Genomic DNA, 26,133 nt, shown 5'->3' on the forward strand with positions numbered 1-26,133 from the left:
GTGGAAAACTGTCATCTTAGCCAAGGAAAACAAAATTTTAAAATCTGAAATATCTTACTCCTGTCAGAGTTTAACACAAACCGTTGCTGCTGCCTGGACCCAATACAAAGGGCTTGACAATTATTTGTTAAATTTCAGCCATTAAGATCTTTAGAGTATGGAATTATTTCTTGTTAACAGGATAATTGTTTTTCTATAACTAGCCGGTAATGTTGGCTTTATTTGTTCAGTGATTTTTTTTTCTTTTCAAGAAATATGATTTACTGTCCTTTACTTATTACAAACGTAATGTATGCTCATATGGAAAACTTGGAAAAATACTGAAAGGTACATAGAAAGTAAAAGCATCCTCAATCACATGAAAAAGAACTATCAACACATTGAGGTATTTCTTTCAGTGTTTTCAGTGTTCATAAATATACTTTGTACAGGTATGGGATATTGTATGTATATAGATTTAGATCTTGCTTTTTCACTTATAACCACCGTTTTCCCCTGACATTACTTTTCAGGATCATGGGATTTTACAGCTGTATAGTTTTCGTTTGTCCTCCTTTAACAGAGACAAATAATCGAAGCTGCCTGGGAATTCGGGCAGCTCACGGTGGTGTGGTTGTGAAGAGATGGCGCGGACGGGGAGGAGCTGAAGGACCCAGAGCTGCCAGCCAGCCTGGCCTGAGGCTGGCAGGACTGAAAAGGCCGGGAGCAGCTCTTACCTGGCCCTGACTTGCACTTCACCTTGCCATATTACCTCACTTCCCTTCTCTAGACTTCACGGGCTTGTAGAAATTCTGGTTTCTGCAGGAAGCCAAACCTCTCCAGTTTCTTTAATGCCTCACTTTGTGAGTCCTTGGTCTTCTTTCCCTGGAACCCCAGGGCAGCTGGAGCCTGCTTTAGGAGAGAAGAGGGGTCAGGGTTATGATGAACAGAGGGCAGGGGCGCCATAGGCCTGGGTCCAGAGTAGCTTGCCGAGTGATGGAAGAATTCATGGAAAGCATTTCACTCCTCATGTAGCTGCAAATCTCAGAGTGTTTTGTGGCTGGAATTAATTTGACATATAATTTCCTTATGTTGGACGAAGCCCAGCGACCTCAGCAGCCGTACCAGTGCTCTTAGATACTGTTTATCTTTAAGATGCCTATTCATAGAATAATTATAGATGCACTGAACATTTCCACAGACCTTAGATAATTTGTAACAGCATTTCCTGTGGTCCACTTCCCTGTTTTAAAAGGTTGTGTTTTGGGCTTCCCTGGTGGCGCAGTGGTTGAGAGTCCGCCTGCCGATGCAGGGGACACGGGTTTGCGCCCCGGTCCGGGAAGATCCCACATGCCGCGGAGCAGCTGGGCCCGTGAGCCATGGCCACTGAGCCTGCGGGTCCAGAGCCTGTGCTCCGCAACGGGAGACGCCACAACAGTGAGAGGCCCATGTTTTTAGCTGTCATTTGCTATGAAGGTAAAAGTAACACAGATATTTCCAGTGCACTGGAAACATAAATCTTAATCTTAGAAAAAAGTTGAATAATCCATTTCTCCTTTGCTTAAAACAAAGTTATTTTCATTTGGAAAAAATGATAAATTTTATGTTATATATATTTTACCACAGTTAAAAAAAGTTCAACCATAGTCCTCTCTTTTTTAAACATTAACCATACTAAAACTCTGAAAATATAGTATCCTCGCTTATGTATATATATTGTTACAATTAAGCAAAACTGGTTCTGAGCTTATTAAAATGACATAGATGTAGTTGGCTAGAGAATTTAATGGCTCAATAATTTTATAGAAAATCTTGCTAATTAATGTCTAAAAAGACTACTTTCTGGATTTAGACCTATAGTATAGAATTTAGCTACTGTTCTGCTTTAATTACACAACACAGCTGATTTGCTCAAACTAAGCAAAATAACTTGACTATATTATAGCTAGCATGTATTATAATTCCTTGCTATATCTACTAGCAGAATGTTTGCCCTGTTGATCAAAAATATATTGGCCCATGATTATGGTTCTACATACTTATTATGACCATTTTCTGAAATACTCCTATATTTGTTCGTTTTTTATTGTAAACTATCATAACATAAAATTCAGTTTTAGCCATTTTTAAATGTACAGTTTAGTAGCATTAAGTATATTCACGTTGCTGTGCAGCCATCACCACCATCCATCTCCAGAACATTTCATCTGCCCAAACTGAAACTGTACCCAATAAATAATAACTCCCTATTTCTCCCTTCTCCAACCCCTGGCAACCACCATTCTAGTTTCTGTCTCTATGGTTTGACTACTCTAGGTACCTTATGTAAATGAAATCATATAATACTTGTCCTTTTGAGTCTAGCTTATTTCACTTAGCATAATGTCTTTAAGATGCATCCATGTTGTAGCATGTATCAGAATTCCCTTCCTTTTTAAGGCTGAATAATAGTTCGTTGTATGTATATACCATGTTTTGTTCATCTCTTAACCCACTGATGGGCATCTGGGTCATTTCCCCCCTTTGGCAATTGTTAGTAATGCTGCTATGGACATTGGTATACAAATATCTATTTGAGTCCCTGATTTCAAAACACCCAGAAGTGGAATTGCAGGATCCTCTAATTTTTTGAGGAACCACTGTACTGCTTTCCACAGTGTCTGCTGTACTATTTTATATTCCCACTGGCAATGCACCAGGGTTCCAATTTCTCTATATCCTTACCAACACTCGTTATTTTCTGGGGGGTTCTGTTTATTTTTACTTTTATGTATCATAGCTATCCTAATGGGTGTGAAGTGGTATCTCATTGTGGTTTTGATTTGGGTTTCTCTAATGATTAGTGATATTGGGCCTCTTTTCATATGTTTATTGGCCATATGTATACCTTTAAATAGAGAAATGTGTATTTGAGTTCTTTGCCCTTTTTAAATTGGGTTGTTTTTGCTGAGGTTAGATTTACACGAACATGAGCACACGTGCATGTGGTCACAGTGGTGGTGTGTGTGGTGGCCAGGGGTGTGCTTTCAGAGAGGCAGCAAGGTACAGCAGAAAGGCACGTGGCTCTGGATGTAAATAGCAGCTCTACAATTTACTAGTTATATGAATCTGTGCCTCAGATTTCTAATCCATAAAATGGCCGTCATAACATCTTCTAGGAAGTGTTGTTGTTAAGAGTAAATAAGGTAGGTAGTCCTCCTAGCAAGGATCATCAGTAAATCTGTTTTCTTCTTCTTCACCAGGTTGTTGCATTGTTGCTGCTGCTGTGATTATTATTTTTGCTTCCCTTCTTTGGAGCACACAGCAAAAGTGGATCTAAATATGGCATTGTTGGACCCAATTACTTGCTGATTATTTGAACTGGATTATTACTAGTTCAAACAAAAACTTCAGTTGTGACACTTAAATATCACTAGGGAAAAGCACTAGAATAAATAAGGCTATAATTTTGGCATTTTTTTCTTAGAACATTGCTGGGTTTTTTTTTTTCTTAAACTATAGTGTTATTTTTAGAAAATAAATTTCGGTATAGTATGGCTTCAAATAGTAATTCTTTTGACTCTTTTTTTTTTTTGAAACATGTTTTTATTTCTTTAGGACATTTTCTATTGTTCTTGTTTTGGACCTTTCGAAACCTAATGACCTTTGGCCCACCATGGAAAATCTGTTGCAAGCCACAAAACTTCATGTAGATAAAGTGATGATGAAACTGGGGAAGAAAAATGCTAAAGCAGTTTCTGAAATGAGACAGAAGATATGGAGCAATATGCAGAAGGACCATCCAGTGAGTTACTGTTGGGATTATCCCTAGAATTCTTAGCCCCATATATAGTTAAAGATAACATCACAAACAACTTCTTTAGATTTTTATGCATGAGTTGAAATTCATTTCATGTAGATGAACCTGTTCACTGGAAAATTATAGCAATTTAATAAAACCTCAGTAAGGGCAAAACAAGGAGAAAGATTTCATATGTCTTGTTAGACATCTACTGTGATTGTTATGGCATATTACACCAATCAAAAAGAATAGAGTTTTAAAGTAGTAGTTTGATACTGATTTTATAATCTCTGTAAAATGAAGATAAAAAACCAGGTTGTACAAATGTCACCTGGCAAAGGCTAGATAAGACTACAATTTTAAGCAAGGAATAGAATTTTAACAGCCTTTACCGTCACTATACTTTACATTCATTTAGTGTCTATCACATAATCAATATCTTTTTATCATCTGATAATTAAACTATAAACTTGCAATATGATAACACAAGTAAGTCCTTTATATACAATCATGAATGTCATCTTCTAGAAAACCAAGAGCAGTATTTTATATTGCCCAGAGCTTATGTGAGTGTGTTTTACAAAGGTAATATCAGGACAGAACTGATAGTTTATGGTTCCCATGTATAAATGTTATTGTAACAAACAGTTAATACGAAATAATAATAAAAAAAAAAAGGAAGGTGACATATTTAAGAAAATAAAAGGACACAACATGAAGAATAAATATCATAGTTTAGGGAATTGTCATTTCTAGTTTTATGCTTGAGAAATGTATTGATAGTTTAAGAAATTCAATATTGAAACAACCTCTATGTCAAGCAAACAATGTCAACATTATGGGAAGATTTAAAATGATATAAGTGGAAATTGATGAATACATAGTAATAAACAATTATAATGAATCAGTGAAATATGTTTGTTAACAGGATCGTGAATTAATTGACCCATTTCCAATTCCTCTGGTCATAATTGGAAGTAAATACGATATTTTTCAGGTAAGCTCTTCCACTTCTAGTTGAGCTTGTTGTACATGCATGCCTAGGCTTTATAGGAGAGGAACAAAAGTAATAATGAAATGAGAAAAATGACTCTGGGAGGGAGAGGTCAAGGGGTCACACATCTTAAAGATTTTGGAAAAGAGGATATAGTTGGGAAAGAGAAAATAGGTGAGGAACAGTAAATACAGTGGAATGGGGATATGGCAGAAGATTTAGAAACTGGATCCAGTCCAGTCACCAAGGGACAGGGCTTATGTCCCAACTTTTAAATCTAAGAAAGTAGAAAATTGGTTTCTTCTTATCTTTGCTTGTCAGAGAATCCTTGGGGTATTCCGCACTAGAAAATGTGTGCTTATATCTAAATTCTATTGAGCTAAGTGTTTAAACAAGGAAAGATCTGGTAGCTGCAGCTCTAGAAGGCTGCAGCTACTGTTCAGCTCTCTATAGAAACAAATGCCAAGGTAATGGAATCCTACTCAAGGTATGTTCCAAAAAATAAATAAGAAAATCTATTTCTGTATTGAATAATTTGCACCTTTCTGCTACAGACACTAGTTGTCTCAACTTTTTTCTTTTTAATAACATATTTCTTCAGGATTTTGACTCTGAGAAGAGGAAGGTAATATGCAAGACACTTCGATTTGTTGCACATTATTACGGAGCATCATTAATGGTTTGTATGTTTCCTGTCCTTTGGGTTTGAACGGACAGTAACAAATTTGGAAAGATTAACAGCTTGGTGCACAGTTATGAATGCTAATGCTTTTACTAATGCATGTCATTCTCTCCTTTCCCATTGCCTCAAAACCCTCTTGTTACAGAGTGTTTATAATGTATTTCTAGAACACACTCTGCTAGATGGCCTACCATTTCTTTGAAGCAAAAGTTCTAAATTTCTAATAGCCATAAACCCCCATCAATCTTAAAGAGATAAATTGGTTGTTTATTTATTTATGTTTTAGTTTCCCCTTAAAAATTAGAATCTATGTTCTCTTAAAAGAGAAAAAGACTAACAATTTTTTTAAAACTTAAATGCTGTTCGTTGTAGAGGTTAAAAATATGAACTTGGGAGTCATGCTGCCTGGGCCACCATTTACTAGATATGTGGTCTCAGACAAGTCACTTAATCTCACTGAAGCCTCAGTCTCCTGGTAAAATGGACAAAACAATACCTTCTTCATAGGGTTGTTGTGAGGATTCGTAGCCTGAGTACTGTGAAATGCTTAGCACAGGGTCTGACACAAAGTTCAGTAAAGGCTGGTTCTTTGTTTTTGCGGTACGCGGGCCTCTCACTGCTGTGGCCTCTCCCGCCGCAGAGCACAGGCTCCGGACGCGCAGGCCCAGCGGCCATGGCTCATGGGCCCAGCCGCTCCGCGGCATGCGGGATCCTCCTGGACCGGGGCACGAACCCGCATCCCCTGCATTGGCAGGCGGACTCTCAACCACTGCGCCACCAGGGAAGCCCAAGGCTGGTTCTTATAATTACTGTTACATCATCTTCCACAGCAGGACCAAATGTTGCTGGATGTCCTCTAACACAAGAAAACATAAACGCATTTTTTATTAAAAAAAAAAAAAGGAAAAACTTTCTTCCCATTTGAATGGTCTCTCTTTCCCTCTAAATCAGAGTGCTCAGAGGAACCTGTAGAAAACATGGCCTAGTCCCCAGCCTTCGTGGCTAGTATATTAAGATGAAAAGTAATAAATATGATCTGTATTTAAAATTTTTATACTTTTCAGAATGCTCCAAATATATTTTATTATGTATTTTCTTAAAATCATTACCTTTTATGTTTGTACTGTATCTGCTTACATATTAGGTTGACAGAGTACTTTGGAAATATTCTTTTTTTACAATTCTTTTTCATATTCTTTTCCATTATGGTTTATTATGGGATATTGAATATAGTTCCCTGTGCTGTACAGTAGGACTTTGTTGTTTATCCATTCTGTATATTATAGTTGGCCTCTGCTAATCCCGAACTCCCAATCCAACCTTCCCTCACCAACCCCCCCTTGGCAACCACAAAAATATTCTTTATTGTTTTGAAAAAGATATGACGAATTTAAAGTAAATTACTCATTCAGAGTACAGAAGCAAAGACCATGGATCTTGTAGTTTCTTACTTTCACCACTAGATAAGGCCCCATACTTACTTCTGGTTAGTTCACTGAGGGAAATACCTATCTTTCTTTAGGAACAGATCACATTTGATGATCCATCAGGGCCAGTCTGGTCTTACGGATACAAATTTAGGTGAAGTCAGGTCAACCCAGGCCACAGCAGGCCTGCAGTTAACCATGGTTCAAAAGACCCTAGAAAGTCAGGGACTAGGGAAAGGATTTGAGACTCCTTCATCTCAGCTTTCAGTAAGCCAGAGGGTTCAGAGGTTGGGGTTATAAGAGCACTCTGGACCACCAGGGGAACCATAATGCTTTACTAGCTTCCCACACCAAGAAGAAAGCAGCCAGAGTTATCAAAGCCCCACCTTTCAGTTTCACTTCCACTCTTACCCTACAGCCCAGACTTGGGTACTGCTTTACAAGGTTCAATGATACTCAGCAGTCTTTTGTTTTTTAACACTATAGTTTATCCTTTATAATTCAGTCAAGAATACTGGTTCGATAGTATGAGCAATCTAATCAAGTTAACAAAAACAAACAAACAAACAAAAACATTGGTAAGTAGAACCAGATTCAGTAGAGAGCCAACAGGATGTTAGGGGACTTAGAATTATGATGTATGAGGAACAGTATAAAATTATATTCTGGCATCGGGATTGTGATAACACTCTTTAAACATTCGAAGGACTGATCCACGGAAAAGGGATTAAATATATTCTTTGCTTTCTTAGAGTCAATAACAAGGAATCAATAGAGCTTAGTTCAAATTAAGAAAGAAATTTCTAGTACTACCATTATCTGAAAATGGAATGAGTTGCTTTTGGAGATTATGAGTTCCCAGGCATTGAGTTCATAAGTAAAAGCTCTACAGCTATTTCTGGAGGATGTTTTCAAGGCAGTTGATGCAGTAGATGGGGGTGGGGTTGAGTTAGAAAACTTCCCACATCCTATGAAAGACATTTGTGACGAGGTTTTTTTCCTCACCATATAGGGAACATAATAGATAATATAATAATGATGAGGATGAAAACTTGTGTTTTTAAAATTCAACTGAAGTTTTCATATTAGAAAATTGTCTCAGTAGAAGCCTAAACTTTTTCAGTTTTTAAAAATAAATGTATCAGGGGCTTCCCTGGTGGCGCAGTGGTTGAGAGTCCGCCTGCCGATGCAGGGGACGCGGGTTTGTGCCCCGGTCTGGGAAGATCCCACATGCCGCGGAGCGGCTGGGCCCGTGAGCCATGGCCGCTGAGCCTGCGCGTCCGGAGCCTGTGCTCCGCAACGGGAGAGGCCACGACAGTGAGAGGCCCGCGTACCGCGTGCATGCATGAATGAATGAATGAATGAATAAATAAATAAATAAAACCTTATATATTCACATGAGTGTTCTCCATTGAATGTCTTCCCTGGAGCCTCTTCTTAATCCAGAATGAATATTATCCTGAAAATGGATCTCTGTACATTATAATTACAACTCATTTTGGTTCAAGATTGTTTTTTCCCACTTTCATACATCTTGGTCTGGGTGACTTTGGTATTTCCAAAAATCAAATTAGTCTTAAAAGATTTGTAGGGTAACCATATGTCCTAGTTTCACCTGATTTCTCAGATTAATGATTAATAGTACCCACCCCGTTTCGTTCTCTAAAATGTTCTGGTTATGATCATTCTAGTTATAGACCACCACTGAGAATATTCAGTAGCTTATTTTGCAGGTTCCAAAGGCAATTCAGAAGTGAAGTTAAAAAATGGTTTTAGTGAGTATCAGTATCTGTTGGACTGATCTGCAACTCCCACATGAACTGCTTTGAAGACAGTCATATGCCCTTAGATGAAAAAGTTATTTATGATGCATACCTCCTACTTCTTTAACCAACCAGATTGCATTTTGGCAATGATTACGATCCATTTGTGGGAGTAGCGGAAATGATCAGTGCATAAAAACAAGTCCATTCAATATCCTGCACTCATGAAGTTTGAAGAGTAAGTTAAAACGAATTTACTGAGATTTTTCTTTCCCTTTATTCAAAGGTTTTGTTTTGCTTACTGAAACACAAGTATTGTTGGACAAATAGGTAGTATTTCTCTCTGCAATCTGTACTTGTTCAAAGCCATATTTATTTTACCTGTTTCTGTGATTTGAAAGCAGAGCATGTAATTTATTCTCCTGATTTATTTTCTTTCTAGTTTACCAGTAAATCAGAAGCTCTATTACTAAAAATACGTGGAGTTATTAACCAGTTGGCATTTGGCATTGACAAAAGGTACTGTTAAAATATTCTTTAAATATCTTTTTATCTTTTTTTTTTTGCTGTTATTGTCTCATCTGATTATTGTTCTCACAAGTCTTTTGCTTCTTGACCAGGAAAGTGCCTCAGATGACTGCTCTTAGAGATAATTTCATATTGTCTTCTGCTTCTTATATTGTTTAAATATTTATCAAATTTTACAGCTAAAATGTTATATAATACTTAGTTTGAGACTAGACAAAACAATGATACTATTATACTTGTTTCCCTGATTTCTTTTACTTCTTTTCCCTCATTTCAGTAGCCTTCCCGCTATTATCACTTTTTTATATTGATTAGAAGTGGAATCAATGATTTTAGTGTGTATTTTTCTTAACCTTGCTACTTTCCTTGGTTTTGATTTGAGGTAATTTGGGTTTGTCATTTTTTTTCTCCTATAATACATTTATTAGTGCTCTACTTTAATTTTTGGAATCATATTAATATTCATTCATTCATTTTGAGCAATGCTGTCACCAGTGGCTAGATATAAAACTTGGCTCTTGTATTTACAGTAGAGAGTGGCAGGATATTTGATTGCTAAACTAAATTGGATTCTTTTTTCTTCTTATCCATGTAGCAAATCAACGTGTGTGGATCAGAATAAACCACTGTTTGTCACAGCAGGATTGGATTCTTTAAGTCAAATAGGTTGGTGAACTTATTAAGATTGTTCAATGGTTTTTTAATTGCTTATTGATTTTGTCCTACTCCCTGTTCACTTCATCTCCAACATCTCCTAACTCTAACCATCATTTCCAGTTTCATTATTGTTGCTGTTATTCTTTGTATACACAGTATTGATGCAAAATGCATCACATTGACATATTTGTGATGGAAGGGATGTTGTCACATAAGAGACTGATTTCTAATCTATATTCCACTATATCTATGTATATCTATATAGAAATCTATATATAGAAATCTGTATATAGATTTCTAATCTATATTCCACTAAACATTTTGCATGTATTTTCTTTCCCTCACTGATTTCCAGATACTTTTAAATTTTAGCTCCTTGCGTTTAGAAGAAAACCAGAAGCATAGAGTGGTCAGGAAATTCAAAGCTATATATTATGGGCAATGATGAAAAATCTGAGATTCAAGTGTTGGAATAAATCAAAAAGAACACAGTTGTACTAACTAGGTATGCCTTAATTTTTCATTATGAAAAATTGCCTCTCATCCAATGGGATGTGTTTCCTAAACTTACAGATGTCCTAGACTCATGAAGCAAAAGAAATTTCAAGCGTTTATATAGGCAAACTCCTTATCTTCTCACAGAAGCTATTTTCATTGTGGAGATTCTCAGGCCTAGCAACTCTATATGCTGGGGTTGGCATAGTTTGGTTTTAACACTCTAATGGACAATAATTTTCTTTTTTATTTCCCATCCCCCGTTACTCTTACAAGCTAAAGTTGACTTGACTTCAAATGTAGAGGTCTTTGTCATGAGATTGTAGATTGAATTGGAATGAAAAGAATAGAGGTATTAATGAGTGATTATAAATACTGAATTTATAATACTTATTATTACCAACTTAATTTCATTAGCAGTGAGAATCACTGTAATGATAGATAATGCTGATGGAAATCTTTTGCCCATGTAAGTAGTTGGAGGTCAGAAAAGGGTTGAAAAATACTGAATTTAAAAAATCATGGAGGGACTTCCCTGGTGGCACAGTGGTTAAGACTCCACGCTCCCAATGCAAGGGGCCAGGGTTCGATCCCTGGTCAGGGAACTAGATCCCACATGCATGCAGCAACTAAGAGTTCACATACCAGAACTAAGGAGCCCGCCTGCTGCAACTAAGACCCAGTGCTATCAAATAAATACAATAAATTTTTTAAAAATCATGGAGCTTGGACCCCATCAAAATTAAAAACTTTTGCTCTTAAAAGCCCATGTGATGCCGCGGAGCAGCTAGGCCCGTGAGCCATGGCTGCTGAGCCTGCGCGTCCAGAGCCTGTGCTCCGCAATGGGAGAGGCCACAACAGTGACAGGCCTGCGTACCGCAAAAAAAACACAACAAAGCCCATGTGAAAAGGATAAAAAGACATGCTACAATCTGGGAGAAAATATTTTCAAACTACATATTTTACAAAGGACTAGTATCTAGACTATATAAATAACAGTAAAAAAAAATCCAATTAGAAAATATGCAAAAGAGGACTTCCCCAGTGGGGAAGACTCCACGCTCCCAATGCAGGGGGCCCAGGTTCAATCCCTGGTCAGGGAACTAGATCCTGCATGCATGCATCAACTAAGAGTTCACATGCTGCAAGTAAGTCCACATGGGGCTTCCCTGTGGGGCAGTGGTTAAGAATCCTCCTGCCAGTGCCGGGAACACGGGTTCGAGCCCTGGTCCGGGAAGATTCCACATGCTGCGGAGCAACTAAGGCCATGTGCCACAACTACTGAGCCTGCACTCTAGAGCCCGTGAGCCACAAGTACTGAGCCCATGTACCTAGAGCCCGTGCTCTGCAACAAGAGAAGCCACCACAATGAGAAGCCCGTGCACCACAACGAAGAGTAGCCCCCGCTCACTGCAACTAGAGAAAGCTCATGCGCAGCAATGAAGACCCAATGCAGCCAAAAAAAAAAAAAAAAAAGTCCACACGGTGCAACTAAGAAGTCTGCCTGCCGCAACTAAAGATCCCATGTGCCACAATTAAGACTTGGTGCAGCCTAGATAGATAGATAGAAAGAAAATATGCAAAAGACATGGCCAGATATTTCACTAAAAAGGATATACAAATGGCAAATAAGCACATGAAAAGATGTTTAATCTCATTAATCATTAAGGAAATGCAAATGAGATATCACCACACACTTAATAGAATAGGTAAAATAAAATATAGTGATAACACCAGATGCTTGTGAGGGGATGTGAGGAAACTGGATCACTCATACATTGCTGGTGGGGATGTAAAATGGTACAGCCACTCTTGAAAACAGTTTGATGGTTTCTTATAAAACTAAACTTGCAGCTGCCAAATGACCTAGATATTGTAGTGTTGGGCATTTATGTGAGAGAAATGAAAACTTATGTTCACATAAAAATCTGTACACAAATGTTCATGACAGCTTTATCTGTAATAGCCCAAAAGTGGAAACAACCCAGATATCATTCAACAGGTAAGTGGATAAACTGTGGTATATCCCTACCATGGAACACTACTCAGCAATAAAAGAGAACAAACTATTGATACATACAGCAGCTTGGGTGAGTCTCCAGGGAATTATACTAAATTATAAAAGCCAATGAGAAAAGGTTACGTACAATATGATTCTATTTATATAAAATTTTGGAATGAAAAAATTTTAGAAATGAAGGAAAGATTAATGGTTGTCAGAGGTTAGGGACAGAACTGTAGGTAGGGAGGTGGGGGGAGGAATCGAGGAGGTAGGTGTGGTTATAAAAGGGCAACACAAGGGATCCTTCTGGGAATGGAACTGTTCAGTATCTTGACTGTGGTAGTGGATATATGAACCTACAAAGGTGATAAAATTCTGTACAATACACACACACACACACACACACAAATGAGGACAAGGAAGAGACTTGGGAAATCTAAATAAGATCGGTGGGTTATATCAGTGTCTTACTCACCAAAGTGGTAAGGAGGCCCTGAAAGATCAAGAGTGAAACAGTCTTAGTGAACAATGTAGATGCTAAAATAGAAAGAATGACAAATCTCAGACTGTGGGTTGAAAATTGCCAAGAAGTGGCAGCATATTTTCAAAATTTTCATATTAATTTTTTTTTAAACACTGTAATTGTTTTATTTTTCAGGTTCATTTTGAAAGGCAGTATTCATTAGGGTGTATATTTTGGCAGTTTTTAAGAGGGACTTTTTAAAACTTTATGTATATTTATTTTTGGCTGTGTTGGGTCTTCGTTTCTGTGCGAGGGCTTTCTCTAGTTGTGGCAAGCGGGGGCCACTCTTCATCACAGTATGTGGGCCTCTCACTGTCGCGGCCTCTCTGGTTGTGGAGCACAGGCTCCAGACGCGCAGGCTCAGTAGTTGTGGCTCACGGGCCTAGTCGCTCCGCGGCATGTGGGATCTTCCTAGACTGGGGCTCGAACCCGTGTCCCCTGCATCGGCAGGCGGATTCTCAACCACTGCGCCACCAGGGAAGCCCTAACTTAATTTTAAATTAACTTAAATTATACGAGCAATACCTAAAGACATTCTCCATATAAAATCTTGAAATAGTATATATTAGGATCAAGTTTAATATTCCAGACCATTTTCTATATATGTGAATGTGGTATAGAAAAAACTTTTTTTGTTTTTTAATGTAATTTTTATTTTACATTGGAGTATAGTTGATTTACAATGTTGTGTTAGTTTCAGGTATACAGCAAAGTGATTCAGTTATAGATATACATATATCCATTCTTTTTTCAGATTCTTTTCCCATATAGGTTATTACAGAATATTGAGTAGAGTTCCCTGTGCTATACATTAGGTCCTTGTTGATTGTCTGTTTTATATATAGTAGTGTGTATATGTTAATCCCAAACTCCAAATTTATCCCTCCCCCACCTTACCCCTTTGGTAATCCTAAGTTTGTTTTTGAAGTCTGTGAGTCTATTTCTGTGTTGTAAATAAGTTCATTTGCCTCATTTTTTCAGATTCCACATATGATATCATATGATATTTGTCTTTCTCTGACTGACTTACTTCACTCAGTATGATAATCTCTAGGTCCATCCACATTGCTGCAAATGGCATTATTTCACTCTTTTTTATGGCTGAGTAATATTCCATTGTATATATGTACCATATCTTTTTTTATTGGAATATAATTGCTTTACCATGTTGTGTTAGTTTCTGCTGCAGAACAAAGTGAATCAGCTATATGTATACATATATCCCTTCCCTCTTGAGCCTCCCTCCCACCCGCCCCCATCCCATGTGATGACCCCATGCTCTAGGTCATCACAGAGCCAAGCTGAGCTCCCTGTGCTATACAGCAGCTTCCCACTAGCTATCTATTTTACACATGGTAGTGTGTATATATCAGTGCTACTCTCTCAATTCATCCCACACTCCCCTTTCCCCACTGCGTCCACAAGTCCATTCTCTACCTCTGCATCTCTTTTCCTGCCCTGCAAATAGGTTCATCAGTACCATTAGAAAAAACTATTTGTTTTAATATAATTGTATCATTCTATATCATTTTGATGTTTTCCTTTTTTACTCAATACACCTTAGTGATTTTTCCATATTAATGCCACATGTAAGTCTATTTGGTACTTTGACTGCTGGGTAGTGTTGTAGAGCATGGCTGTGCATAGTAATTTAGTTCACTATACCTCTACTGATGGACATTTCGGTTGTGGCCAATTTTTCACTAATACAAGTGATGCAGCCATGTGAAATCCTTAATGCATGTATGCAGGTATTTCTAGGGTAAACACCCAAAACTGGAATTGCTGGTTAGTAGAGTGTGACCTTTTTTAGTATTTTCATGGTATTCACTAGTGCCTTATTACCCTCTGATTTAGCTGTCCCAATTTGCATTCTACTCATTAGCACATAAGAATAACTGTTTCCTTACACATTCATGAACACATGAGAATATCAAACTTTATATTTTTGCCAAGCAGCAATTTAAATGTGGGGAAAGAGAATTATAGTTTACTCATTACTCTGTCTCCTCTTCCTCTGGTACTAGAATCTGCCCCAGTGGCCTTGCTATTACTGGGTTGGGGTAAATTTTAATAGTGACTATAGGAAAGGAGAAATGAGTGATCTAAGATTTATATTTTTATAAGTCTCATCTGTTTTATTGGTAGAGTTTGTAATGTTTTAGTCAATGCAGTCATTTGGAGTAAAACTTCCAATTTTAGGATCTCCTCCTGTTCCTGACAATGACTTTGGAAAGCTTCATGCCCATTCACCAATGGAATTGTGGAAAAAAGTGTATGAAAAGCTCTTTCCACCAAAGGTATATATTTCTAATTCTTTTAAAGCAAGAATTTTCAGCACTATTCAACAGTTATTGGGAAATGTTTCAGCAGGCCTATTATAGTAACTTTGTTTTCTACTCACATGCTCAAATATCAATTAAACATTTGCTAAAAATCTACTGTATATGAGGCACTGTGGGGTTTAAAAGATGCGTAAGACACAGTTCTCACTCTGCTTCCAAACAGAGCTCTCGCTGGTTGTTAGAGAAGGGAGAGGCAACATCTGAAAGACGAGGGAGAGAGGACCTGGGGGAATTTGAACTGACCCTCAGCAGCGATGGCCAGCTGAGGAACGAGAACTTGGCTTGCAGGGTAGTTGATACCCCGCATTGAAGGTTTTGGGCTATGGGCATGAAATGATTTGAAGAATTGTGATTTCAGAGTATCAACACATTAAAAGATGTCAAGGACCCTGCAAGAGACCCTCAGTATGCTGAAAGCGAAGTTGATGAAATGAGAATTCAGAAGGATCAGGTATTATCCTAAACATTTATTTTATTTCATCTTAAGTTTTATCACAGAAATATCCTTAGAATTCCATAAATTTTTCTCAATTTATTTAATTTTTTACTTTTAAAATTATTTAAATAGTACATCTTCACTATATATTAAAAAGTTTTGATATGCATCAAGAAGGAACTAAAAATCACCTATCATTCTACCACCCAGAGATGACTTGGTGTTCACATATCCTTTTTGGACTTTCCAGTTTATGTTGAAGATGGGTAGTGATTCTTGCCTCACTGTTGGGGAGACACTTCCATAATATTCTTTTGTTTGTGGGGTTATTTAAAAGGTTTTGTTTTTTATTAGGACATTTAGATGTATCTATACTTTTCTTGTATCAGAAAAATTAAGGACTGAAAGCACACAAACGCAGTTGACAAAACCCAGAGTCTCTCAGGAAAGTGATTAAAAGTGGAGACTGCTTTCCATATATGCCAGATAGCACCATTTGTGATACACAGTCTAACGTAAGAATGCAAAAGTTGGTAAACTCATGGTCCAATATTTAGATTTTCCCAGATCTCCTTTTAGTTTGATAAAATGAGACACTGTACAGGACACGCCCTTACTATAAGCACAGTAAATTGAATGCCCTTACCACCTCTCAGGTGGGATTTATAGAGCTGTGTAACTTGGGCAGTCACTTTGTTGCAAGGATAACCTGAAAGCAACCACCCACTGCAAGCGGGGACCAGCGTCTTTTTCTCAGCACTAGCCTTTCACCTTCAGGGGCTCTAGAATAAGTAAGCAAAACATTTAAGTACAGAAGACTTTTGAAAAATATGTTATGAATATTTAGAGGGTGTTTTAGCTGTAGCAAAGTAAGAGGCATGTTGTAGGGACACTAAAATGACCTCATGTAACCCTTATTATGTGTGCAGGTTGGCTATAGAGATTAGTTGGAAGTCATCTCTGAATTAACATTTATCTAGGAGTTAATGACTAACTGCCATTGTTGATAAGAGTATCTGTTTATATTAGATAGTGAGCCCTTTTTTTTACACACACACACACACACACACACACACATATTGTTAAAGCACTAGAGTATTTCTGAGCATCCTGAGTTTTCACATTCAAATACATCTTCCCTAACTGACCTAAAACCATATGAATTTTGAGTGGAACTGGAAAGCAGCCCCACAATATCTTTCTTTACTCAACCCTTGTACCTCACTAATTCTACGTTCTCTTGACTGAGATTTTTTTTTAACTCACCTGAAAAGTTATAATATCCTAATTCTGCCTCTTTCATAGTATTTTATTCATGATATTTTAGTCGATGAATTGATTTTAGTTTGCACATGTAGTACCTTAACATAATTGTATGCTTCTGCTTTAAAAGTCATGCTGATGGGGCTTCCCTGGTGGCGCAGTGGTTGAGAGTCTGCCTGCCGATGCAGGGGACACGAGTTTGTGCCCCGGTCCGGGAGGATCCCGCATGCCGCGGAGCGGCTGGGCCCGTGAGCTGTGGCCGCTGAGCCTGCGCATCCGGAGCCTGTGCTCCACAACGGGAGAGGCCCCAACAGTGAGAGGCCCGCGTACCGCAAAAAAAAAAAAAAGTCATGCTGATGATTACCAGTTGATGCTCAGTTATTTTATTGATGTCCATTTCCAAACTTTGACATTCTAATATCCAAAACTTTAAATTTATATCTTCTCTCAGTTTACTGTCTGTAGAAGAGAGAAACTACTAGCATAGAATCTCAAAGCAATGCCCTCACCATTAGCATTGGTAAAAATAATTCAATTAAAGAAAGTTTGTGATAACTGATTACTGTTTATTCTTTATGAGCTAACAATCTTTGAAACCATAAGTTACTGGTAAGATAACTGTTGAACTGAGCTAACTTCATTATAAATGAAGCTATGAAGACTTCAGAGTTAATACTATAAAAAATCCTTCTGAAGTCTTTATACAGTTTTGAAACTTTCAACACTTAAATTTTAATAACTTAGAGTATAGGTATGAAAGAGACAATCTGCAATTTGTTTCTGAAAATGAGAATCTAATTTTCTTTTCCTAGCAAAAATGAACTTGTTATGTTAGCCAAAGGGCAGTGATTGCCTTATCTTGCGGAGTAACCACTTTTCACTTATCTGAAATAATAATATACCTTGTACACTTAGACATTGAACAACATGTAAGAGGCCAGGAGGCAATCCCCTTAGATGGTCCCTTTTGCAGGTCAGTCATCTCATGCAGGATATTCACCCCCACTAAAAGTTACCTCTGTTTTATGAATTGTGAAAGGAACATATACTCATTGTGAAAAAAATCAAGACATGGAAGTATATAACAGAAAATGGAAGTGTCCTGCCCTCTCTCCACCTATTTGCCTTTTCATGGGGCACATAAGACCACTGTTGTTTTTGCTGGCTGCCTATGAAGTTAAGTGTGAATGAGCACTGATGTATTTAATCAGTCCTTGCTGGGAGATGTCTAAGCCATTTCCAATTGTGTGCCAATATACACAGCTCAGTGAATATCCTTCTATTGCTGTTCTTCTGCTCTTCTCTATTATACTTATTGATAAAATTCTAAAGGTACAATCACTGGGTCAAACGATACGTACATTTTAAACATTGATACTTTGCTGACTTCAACCACAATTTGACAAGAGTTGAACAGCAAATATTTAAAAATAAGATCACTTTTATATACTTAAAGTATGCCAGATGCTTAATTTTGTTAGTTGAAAAACAACTTGTATATACTATATAGTGTATATTTTGTCTGAAACTTTAATAAATTCATCTCCAAGTGCTGCTTTGGTGACACAGAGACTCTGAAGACTGCATTTCTAGAAAATAAATCCTAAGTATAATTATTTATAAAACAGTTGGCAAGAAATTTGGAGAATGATGATGTTATAAAGGATACACTGTTATACCCAAAAAAATGCTAAGGCAGTTTTAAGGTGCCTAGTTTTAAAATTTTAAGTTTTTTGCAAGTAATACATATTTTTGTTTCAGGAACTGGAACAGTACAAAAGAAGTTCTTCCAAGTCTTGGAAACAAATTGAGCTTGATTCCTGAACCTAATGCAACTATAGGGTATTTATTTCTTCTTTTCCAGATACAAGTAAGATTATTTTATTACTTAATATTATATTAATAAGTGAGGAAAGTCTAGATGTGTAATTTGTTAAAGGAAAAGTGGAATTTCTTGTATTAGTGCAACTCCCTGCATACTTTTAACTCTCTTAAAAGGGAAAAATTTGTATAATTACATGCAATAGTTTTTAAAAAATAAAAAGAATCTTGCAGGACCTACCTTTAACATGTTTAAGTAGTGTATACTTGGTTCAGCATCTGTAAGTTTCTGCTTATGTTTTCAGGAATATGAAAGCAAGAGCATTTAGTAACAGTTGTGAGTATAAGGTTAAGCATTTATATTAGACACATTCCTTCTCTAAGGAGTTCTCAGCTGTGTCTGGTAAGAAAAGTAGAATTGAGGTCACTTTCACAGGTGTCATCATTTTACTCTAATTAATGGTAAGGCACAAGAAGCATCCGAAGTACTTTTTTAAAATGCACATTTCTGAGCAGCAATCAAGATGGTGGAATAGTAGGAAGTGAAGCTCACCTTCTCCCACAAATACATCAGAAATACATCTACATGTGGAACGATTCTCACAGAATATCTACTGAACACCGGCAGAAGACCTCAGACTGCTGAAAGGACAAGAAAATCTCCAGGTAACCTCCAGGTAGGAAAAAATAAAATGAGAAAGGAATCGAGATGGGACCTGCACCCCTGGGAGGGAGCTATGAAAGAGGAAAGGTTCCTGCACCCGGGAAAGCCCCTTCACTGGTGGGGAGATCTGCTGGGACAGAAGGGGAGCTTCAGAGACTCAGAGGAGAACGCAGCAGCCGGTTTGTGGCAGCCAGAGCAGAGGGAAAACTGCACAGATGGTCTGTGCAGTGCTGCCGCCCTGCACTCACCAGCCTGAGATGCAGGTCCACCGGTGCGGGTGGGGGCTGGGTGCCGGAACTCGGGCTTTGGAGATCAGACCCAGGGAGAGGACTGGGGTTGGCTGTGCAGAAACAGCCTGGGGCGGCTGGAATCTAGTGTGACTGCAACTGATGGTGTATGGGGAGGAAGCCTGGGCTGCCTTAGAGGCCAGGCGCCATTGTTTGGGGGTGCACGAGGGAAGGGGTGGGACCGCCATTGTAGCCTTTTTCTCTGTGTGCACTCACAGAGGGCAGGACACCACATGCACGGGCTCCAGGAGCCGCCTGGAGGGAGGCAAGCCACCGCCTCCCTCACAGACTCTAGGAGCAGTCTCCAGCCACCTCTGCTCCTGTCACATGCTCTGGGGGCACACCAGAGCCACCACTGCTGCCAAGAACCCCAAGACCAGGCACCAGCCGCCGCATCTGCACACCCCTGTCGATCAAGGGGATAACAACCAGCACACTGAGGAAAGAGTCAACAGGCATCCGTAATAAAAACAGGCCTTGCACCCAACATATTAAACTCACATAAGCTACACAGGACATCCCCACATATAAATAGCTCTCCAAGATCACAGTAGATAATTGTTTCTCCTAAACTCACAGAGTAAGAGAAATATAAGTAAAATGAAGAAGCAGAGGAACCACTCCCAGTTAAAAGACCAAGAGAATTCCCCTGAAAGAACAAATAATGAAACAGACCTCTTTAGTCTAATAGACATCAATTTCAAAAAGGAGATAAAATAAATACTGAAGGAATTAAGAAAGGCTATCAACAGAAATGCAGAGTACTGTAAAAAGGAACTAGAAACTATAAAAAGGAACCCAGAAATATTAGAAAACTCATTTGCAGAGATGAAAGCTGAGCTAAAGGCAATGAATAGCAAAATGAATAATGCAGAAGAATGAATAAGTGATCTGGAAGATGATAGATAGAATAATGGAAATCACCCAATCAGGGCAGCAGACAAAGCCAAATGGAAAAAAATAAAAGCAATATGAGAGACCTATAGGATAATATAAAGCATGCCAATCAATGCATAATAGGGATTCCAGAAGGGGAAGACAGAGAAAAGGGGATCGAAAATGTATTTGAAGAAATTATGGCTGAAAATTTCCCAAACATAAAGAAGGAAACAGATATCCAGGTACAGGAAGCACAGAGGGTCCCAAACAAGATAAACCCAAACAGACCTACACCAAGACATATTATAATAAAAATGGCAAAAGTTAAAGAGAGGATTCTAAAGGCAGCAAGAGAAAAACTAAAGAGTTAATTACAAGGGAACCCCCATAAGGCTGTTACCATCTGGCCTCTACAGAAACATTTGCAGGCCAGAAGGGAGTGGCAAGATACATTCAAAGTCCTGAAAGGAAAAACTCTGCAACCTAGGATACTCTACCCAGCAAGATTATTATTTAGAATAGAAGGAGAAATAAAGAATTTCTCAGACAAGCAAAAACTCAAAGAATACAGCGATACTAAACAATATATCCTAAAGGAAATATTGAAAGGTCTTCTCTAAGTAGAAAAAAAGAATCTATAGGAAAGAGAAAATTACAATTGAAAAGTAAATCACTTAAGTAAGCCAGTACACAGATTTAAAAAAACATCATAAAACTTCTGTGAAAGTGATAACCACAATGAACAGCAAAAGGATAGAGATGTAAGAGGACATCAAAATCATAAAATGTGGAGGAGGAGAGTAAGAAAATGTAGGGGTTTTTTTCTTTCCCCTAGAATGTGTTTGAGCCTATGTGACTACCAGTCTAAGGCAAACAGATATAGGAAGGGGTTAACATACTTGAAAAACAGGGTAACCACAAATCAAAAACATACAACAGACTCACAAAAACCAAAAAGAAGAGAACATAAGTATAATACAAAAGAAAGTCGTCAAACCACAGAAGAAAAAAAAAGGGACAAAGAAGAAACATAAAATTAATGAGAAAACGAGTTTTAAAATGGCAATAAATACATATCTATCAATAATTACCTTAAATGTCAATGGAGTAAATACTCCAGTCCAAAGACAGAGTGGCAGATTGGATAAAAAACACAAGCCTACGATATGCTGCCTACAAGACACCCACTTTAGGGCAAAAGACACACAAAGACTGAACGTGAGGGGATGGAAAAAGATATTTCATGCAAACGGAAATGACAAGAGAGCAGGGGTCGCAATACTCAGACAAAATAGACTTTAAAACAAAGGCCATAAAGAAAGATAAAGAGGGATACTATACAATGATAAAAGGTTCAATACAAGAGGAGGATTTTACACTCATCAACATATATGCACCTAATATAGGAGCACCCAAATACATAAAACAAATACTGACGTAAAGGGAGAAACAGACAGGAATATAGTAATAATAGGAGATTTTAACACACATTCACATCAATGGACAGATCTTCTAAGAGAGTAAGGCAACAGAGATCCTAAATGATACAATAGAACAGTTAGACTTAATTGATGTTTTCAGGACATTACATCCAAAAAACCTAGAATACACCTTCTTTTCAAGTGCACATGGAACATTCTCTAGGATTAACCACATACTAGGGCACAAGACAAGCCTCAACAAATTTAAGAGCATAGAAATTATTTCAAGCATCTTTTCTGACCACAACAGCATAAACCTAGAAAGTATCCACAGAAAAAGTGAGAAAAAATGATTACATGGAGATTAAACAACATGCTTCTAAAAAACAGATGGGTCATCGATGAAATCTAAGAGGAAATTTTAAAAATACCTTGAGACCGGGCTTCCCTGGTGGCGCAGCAGTTGAGAGTCCACCTGCCGATGCAGGGGACGCGGGTTCGTGCCCCAGTCTGGGAGGATCCCACATGCCGTGGGGTCCGGAGCCTGTGCTCCGCAGCAGGAAAGGCCACAGCAGTGAGAGGCCCGCGTACTGCAAAAACGAAACAAAACAAAAACCTTGAGACAAATGACAATGAAAACACAACCATACAAAATCTATGGGATGCAGCAAAAGCAATTCTTAGAGGGACGTTCAGAGCAATACAGGCCTTCCTGAAAAAAACAAGAAAAATCTCAAACAACCCCACCTACCACTTAAAAAAATCAGAAAAAGGAGAACAAACAAAACCTAAAGTCAGCAGAAGGAAAGAAATAATAAAGATCAGAGAGGAAATAAAAGAGATTTTAAAAAATAGAAAAAAAATCAATAAAACTAAGAGCTGGTTCTTTGAAAGAATAAGCAAGATTGACAAACTTCTGGCCAGGCTCACCAAGAAGAAAAGAGAAAGAACCCAAATAAACAAGATATGAAAAAGGATACATAACAACTGATACTGCAAAAATACAAAAAAACATAAGGTAATAGTATGAACAAATTATATGCCAACAAATTCAACAACCTAGAAGAAATGGACAAGTTTCTAGAAACATACAGCCCACCAAAATTAAATCAAGAAGAAATAGATAATGTGAACCACTGATCACAAGAAGTGAAATAGAATCTGTAATTTTAAAGCTCCCTACAGGGACTTCCTTGGTGGTCCAGTGGTCAAGAATCCACCTTCCAATGCAGGGGATGTGGGTTCGATCCCTGGTCAGGGAACTATGATCCCATATGCCGTGGGGCAACTAAGCTTGTGCACTCTAGAGCCCGTGAGCCACACCTAGAGAGCCCACATGCCACAACTACTGAGCCTGTGTGCTCTGGAGCCCATGCACAACTAGAAAACCCTGCATGCCACAATGACTGAGCCCATGCACTCTAGTGCCCGTGCGCCACAACTAGAGAAGCCCACGTACAGCAACAAAGAACCCAAGTGCTGCAAAGAAAGATCCTGCATGCCACAACTAAGACCCGACGCAGCCAAATAAATAAATATAATTTAAAATAAAAATAAAAGCTCCCTACAAACAGAAGTCCAGGACCAAATGGCTTCACAGGCCAATTCTACCAAATATACAAATAAGAACTTGTACCGATCCTTCTCAAACTCTTCCAAAAAATTGAAGAGGAACACTCCAAAATACATTCTGTGAAGCCACCATCACCCTGATACCAAAACCAAAGACACCACCAAAAGAGAAAATTAAGGCCAATATAGATGAAAAAATCTCAACAAATATTAGCAAACCAAATCCTACAACGCATTAAAAAAGATCATATACCACGACCAAGTGGGATTCATCCCAAGTTCACAAGGATGGCTCAACATATGCAAATCAATGTGATACACCACATAAATGAAAGAAAAGACAAAAACTACATGATTACCTCAGTAGACGCAGAAAAAACATTTGACAAAATTCAACATCCATTCACGATAAAAACTGTTACCAAAGTGGGTATAGAGGGAACATAATCTCAACATAATAAAAACCATTTATGATAAACACACAGCCAATATAATACTCAATGGTGAAAAGCTGAAAGCCTTCCCACTAAAATCTGGAACAAGACAAGGATGCCCACTCTCACCTCTTCTATTCAATATAGTACTGGAAGTCCTAGCCACAGCAGTCAGACAAGAAAAAGAAATAAAAGGTATCCTAATTGGAAGGGAAAAGGTAAAATTATCATTTTATGCAGATGATATGATGCTATATATAGAAAACCCTAAAGACTCCACACAAAAACTACTAGAACTGATAAACAAATTCAGCATGTAGCAGGATACAAGATTGACATACATAAATTGGTTGCATTTCTTTACACCAACAATGAAATATCAGAAAGGGAGTGTAAAAAAAAATAGCTTTTAAAATCGCACCCCCCAAAATAAAATGCTTAGGAATAAACCTGACCAAAGAGGTAAAAGACTTATATGCTGAGAACTATAAAGCATTAATAAAGAAGCCTGAAGACGGTTCAAAGAAAGGTAAAGATATCCCATGCTCTTGGATTGAAATAATATTGTTAAAATGGCCATACTACCCAAAGCAATCTACAGATTTAATGTAATCCCTATCAAATTACCCATGACATTTTTCACAGAACTAGAATAATCCTAAAATTCATATGGAACCATAAAAGACCCAGAATTGCCAAAGCAATCCTGATGAAAAAGGACAAAGCAGGAAACATAACCCTCCCAGCCTTCAGACAATACTACAAAGCTACAGTAATTGAAACAGCAATGGTACTGGCACAGAAACAGACACATGGATCAATGGAACAGAATAGAGAGCCCAGAAACAAACCCACACACCTATGGTCAATTAATCTTCAACAAAGGAGGCAAGAACACACAGTGGGTAAAAGACAGTCTCTTCAGCAAGTGGTGCTGGTAAAGTTGGACAGCCACATGTAAATCAATGAAGTTAGAACACACCCTCTCACCATACACAAAAATAAACTCAAAATGACTTAAAGACTTAAACATAAGACATGACGCCATAAAACTCCTAGAAGAGATCATAGGCAAAACATTCTCTGATATAAATTGTACCAATGTTTTCTTAGGTCAGTCTCCCAAGGCAGTAAAAACAAAAATAAACAAATGGGACCTAATCAAACTTACAAGCTTTTGCACAGCAAAGGAAACCATAAACAAAACAAAAAGACAACCTACGGAATGGGAGAAAAATTTGCAAACAACACGACCAACAAGGGCTAAATTTCCAAAATATACAAACAACTGACCAACAAAAAAAAACAAACAACCCAATTGAAAAATGGGCAGAAGACCAAAATAGACATTTCTCCAAAGAAGAAATACAGATGACCAATAGGCACATGAAAAGATGCTCAACATTGCTAATTTTTAAAGATATGCAAATCAAAACTACAATGAAATACCACCTCACACTGGTCAGAATGGCCATCATTTAAAAGTCTACAAATAACAAATGCTGGAGAGTGGGTGGAAAAAAGAGAACCCTCCTACACTGTTGGTGAGAATGTAAGTTGGTGCAGCCACTGTGGAAAACAGTATGGCGGTCCCTCAGAAAACTGAAAATAGAATTACCATATGATCCAGCAATCCCACTCCTGGGCATATATCCAGACAAAACTATAATTCAAAAAGATACATGCACCCATATGTTCATAGCAGCACTGTTCACAATAGCCAAGACATGGAAACAACCTAAATGTCCATCAGCAGATGAATTGATAAAGATGTGGTACATATATACAATGGAATACTACTCAGCCATAAAAAAGAATGAAATAATACCATTTGCAGAGATTATCATACTAAGTGAAGTCAGAAAGACAAATATCATATGATATCATATATATGTAGAATCTAAAATATGACACAAATGAACCTATCTATGAAACAGAATCAGGGACAGAGAGAATAGACTGGTGGTTGCCAAGGAGGAGGGGCTGGGAGAGGGTTGGATTGGAAGTTTGGGATTAGCAGATGAAAACTGGTATATACAAAATGGATAAACAACAAGGTCCTACTGTATAGCACAGGGAACTCTATTCAATATCCTGTGATAAACCGTAATGCAAAAGAATATGAAAAAGAATGTATATATACGTATAACTGAGTCACTTTGCTATACAGCAGTAGTTAA

General features: G+C 37.8%; 1 protein-coding gene across 2 annotated transcripts in view; it reads left to right on the top strand.

Moving 5' to 3' along the window:
* DYNC2LI1 (dynein cytoplasmic 2 light intermediate chain 1) overlaps positions 1 to 19,384 on the top strand; it is a 47,225-nt gene extending 27,841 nt beyond the window's left edge. The window contains exons 6-13 of one of the 2 annotated variants that reach the window (XM_032653532.1): positions 3,577 to 3,763; positions 4,689 to 4,757; positions 5,356 to 5,433; positions 9,069 to 9,145; positions 9,750 to 9,820; positions 15,034 to 15,131; positions 15,535 to 15,627; positions 18,637 to 19,384. In XM_032653532.1, coding sequence (XP_032509423.1) covers positions 3,577 to 3,763; positions 4,689 to 4,757; positions 5,356 to 5,433; positions 9,069 to 9,145; positions 9,750 to 9,820; positions 15,034 to 15,131; positions 15,535 to 15,627; positions 18,637 to 18,699 — 736 coding nt within the window. In that variant the 3' untranslated portion in view covers positions 18,700 to 19,384. Of the gene's footprint in view, positions 1 to 3,576; positions 4,287 to 4,688; positions 4,758 to 5,355; positions 5,434 to 9,068; positions 9,146 to 9,749; positions 9,821 to 15,033; positions 15,132 to 15,534; positions 15,628 to 18,636 lie in introns of those variants that run through there. The other variant, XM_032653534.1, reaches the window with a different exon arrangement.
* Positions 19,385 to 26,133: the final 6,749 nt, after the last annotated feature.

Source organism: Phocoena sinus, chromosome 13 (assembly GCF_008692025.1).
Source record: "Phocoena sinus isolate mPhoSin1 chromosome 13, mPhoSin1.pri, whole genome shotgun sequence".
Lineage (NCBI taxonomy): Eukaryota > Metazoa > Chordata > Mammalia > Artiodactyla > Phocoenidae > Phocoena > Phocoena sinus.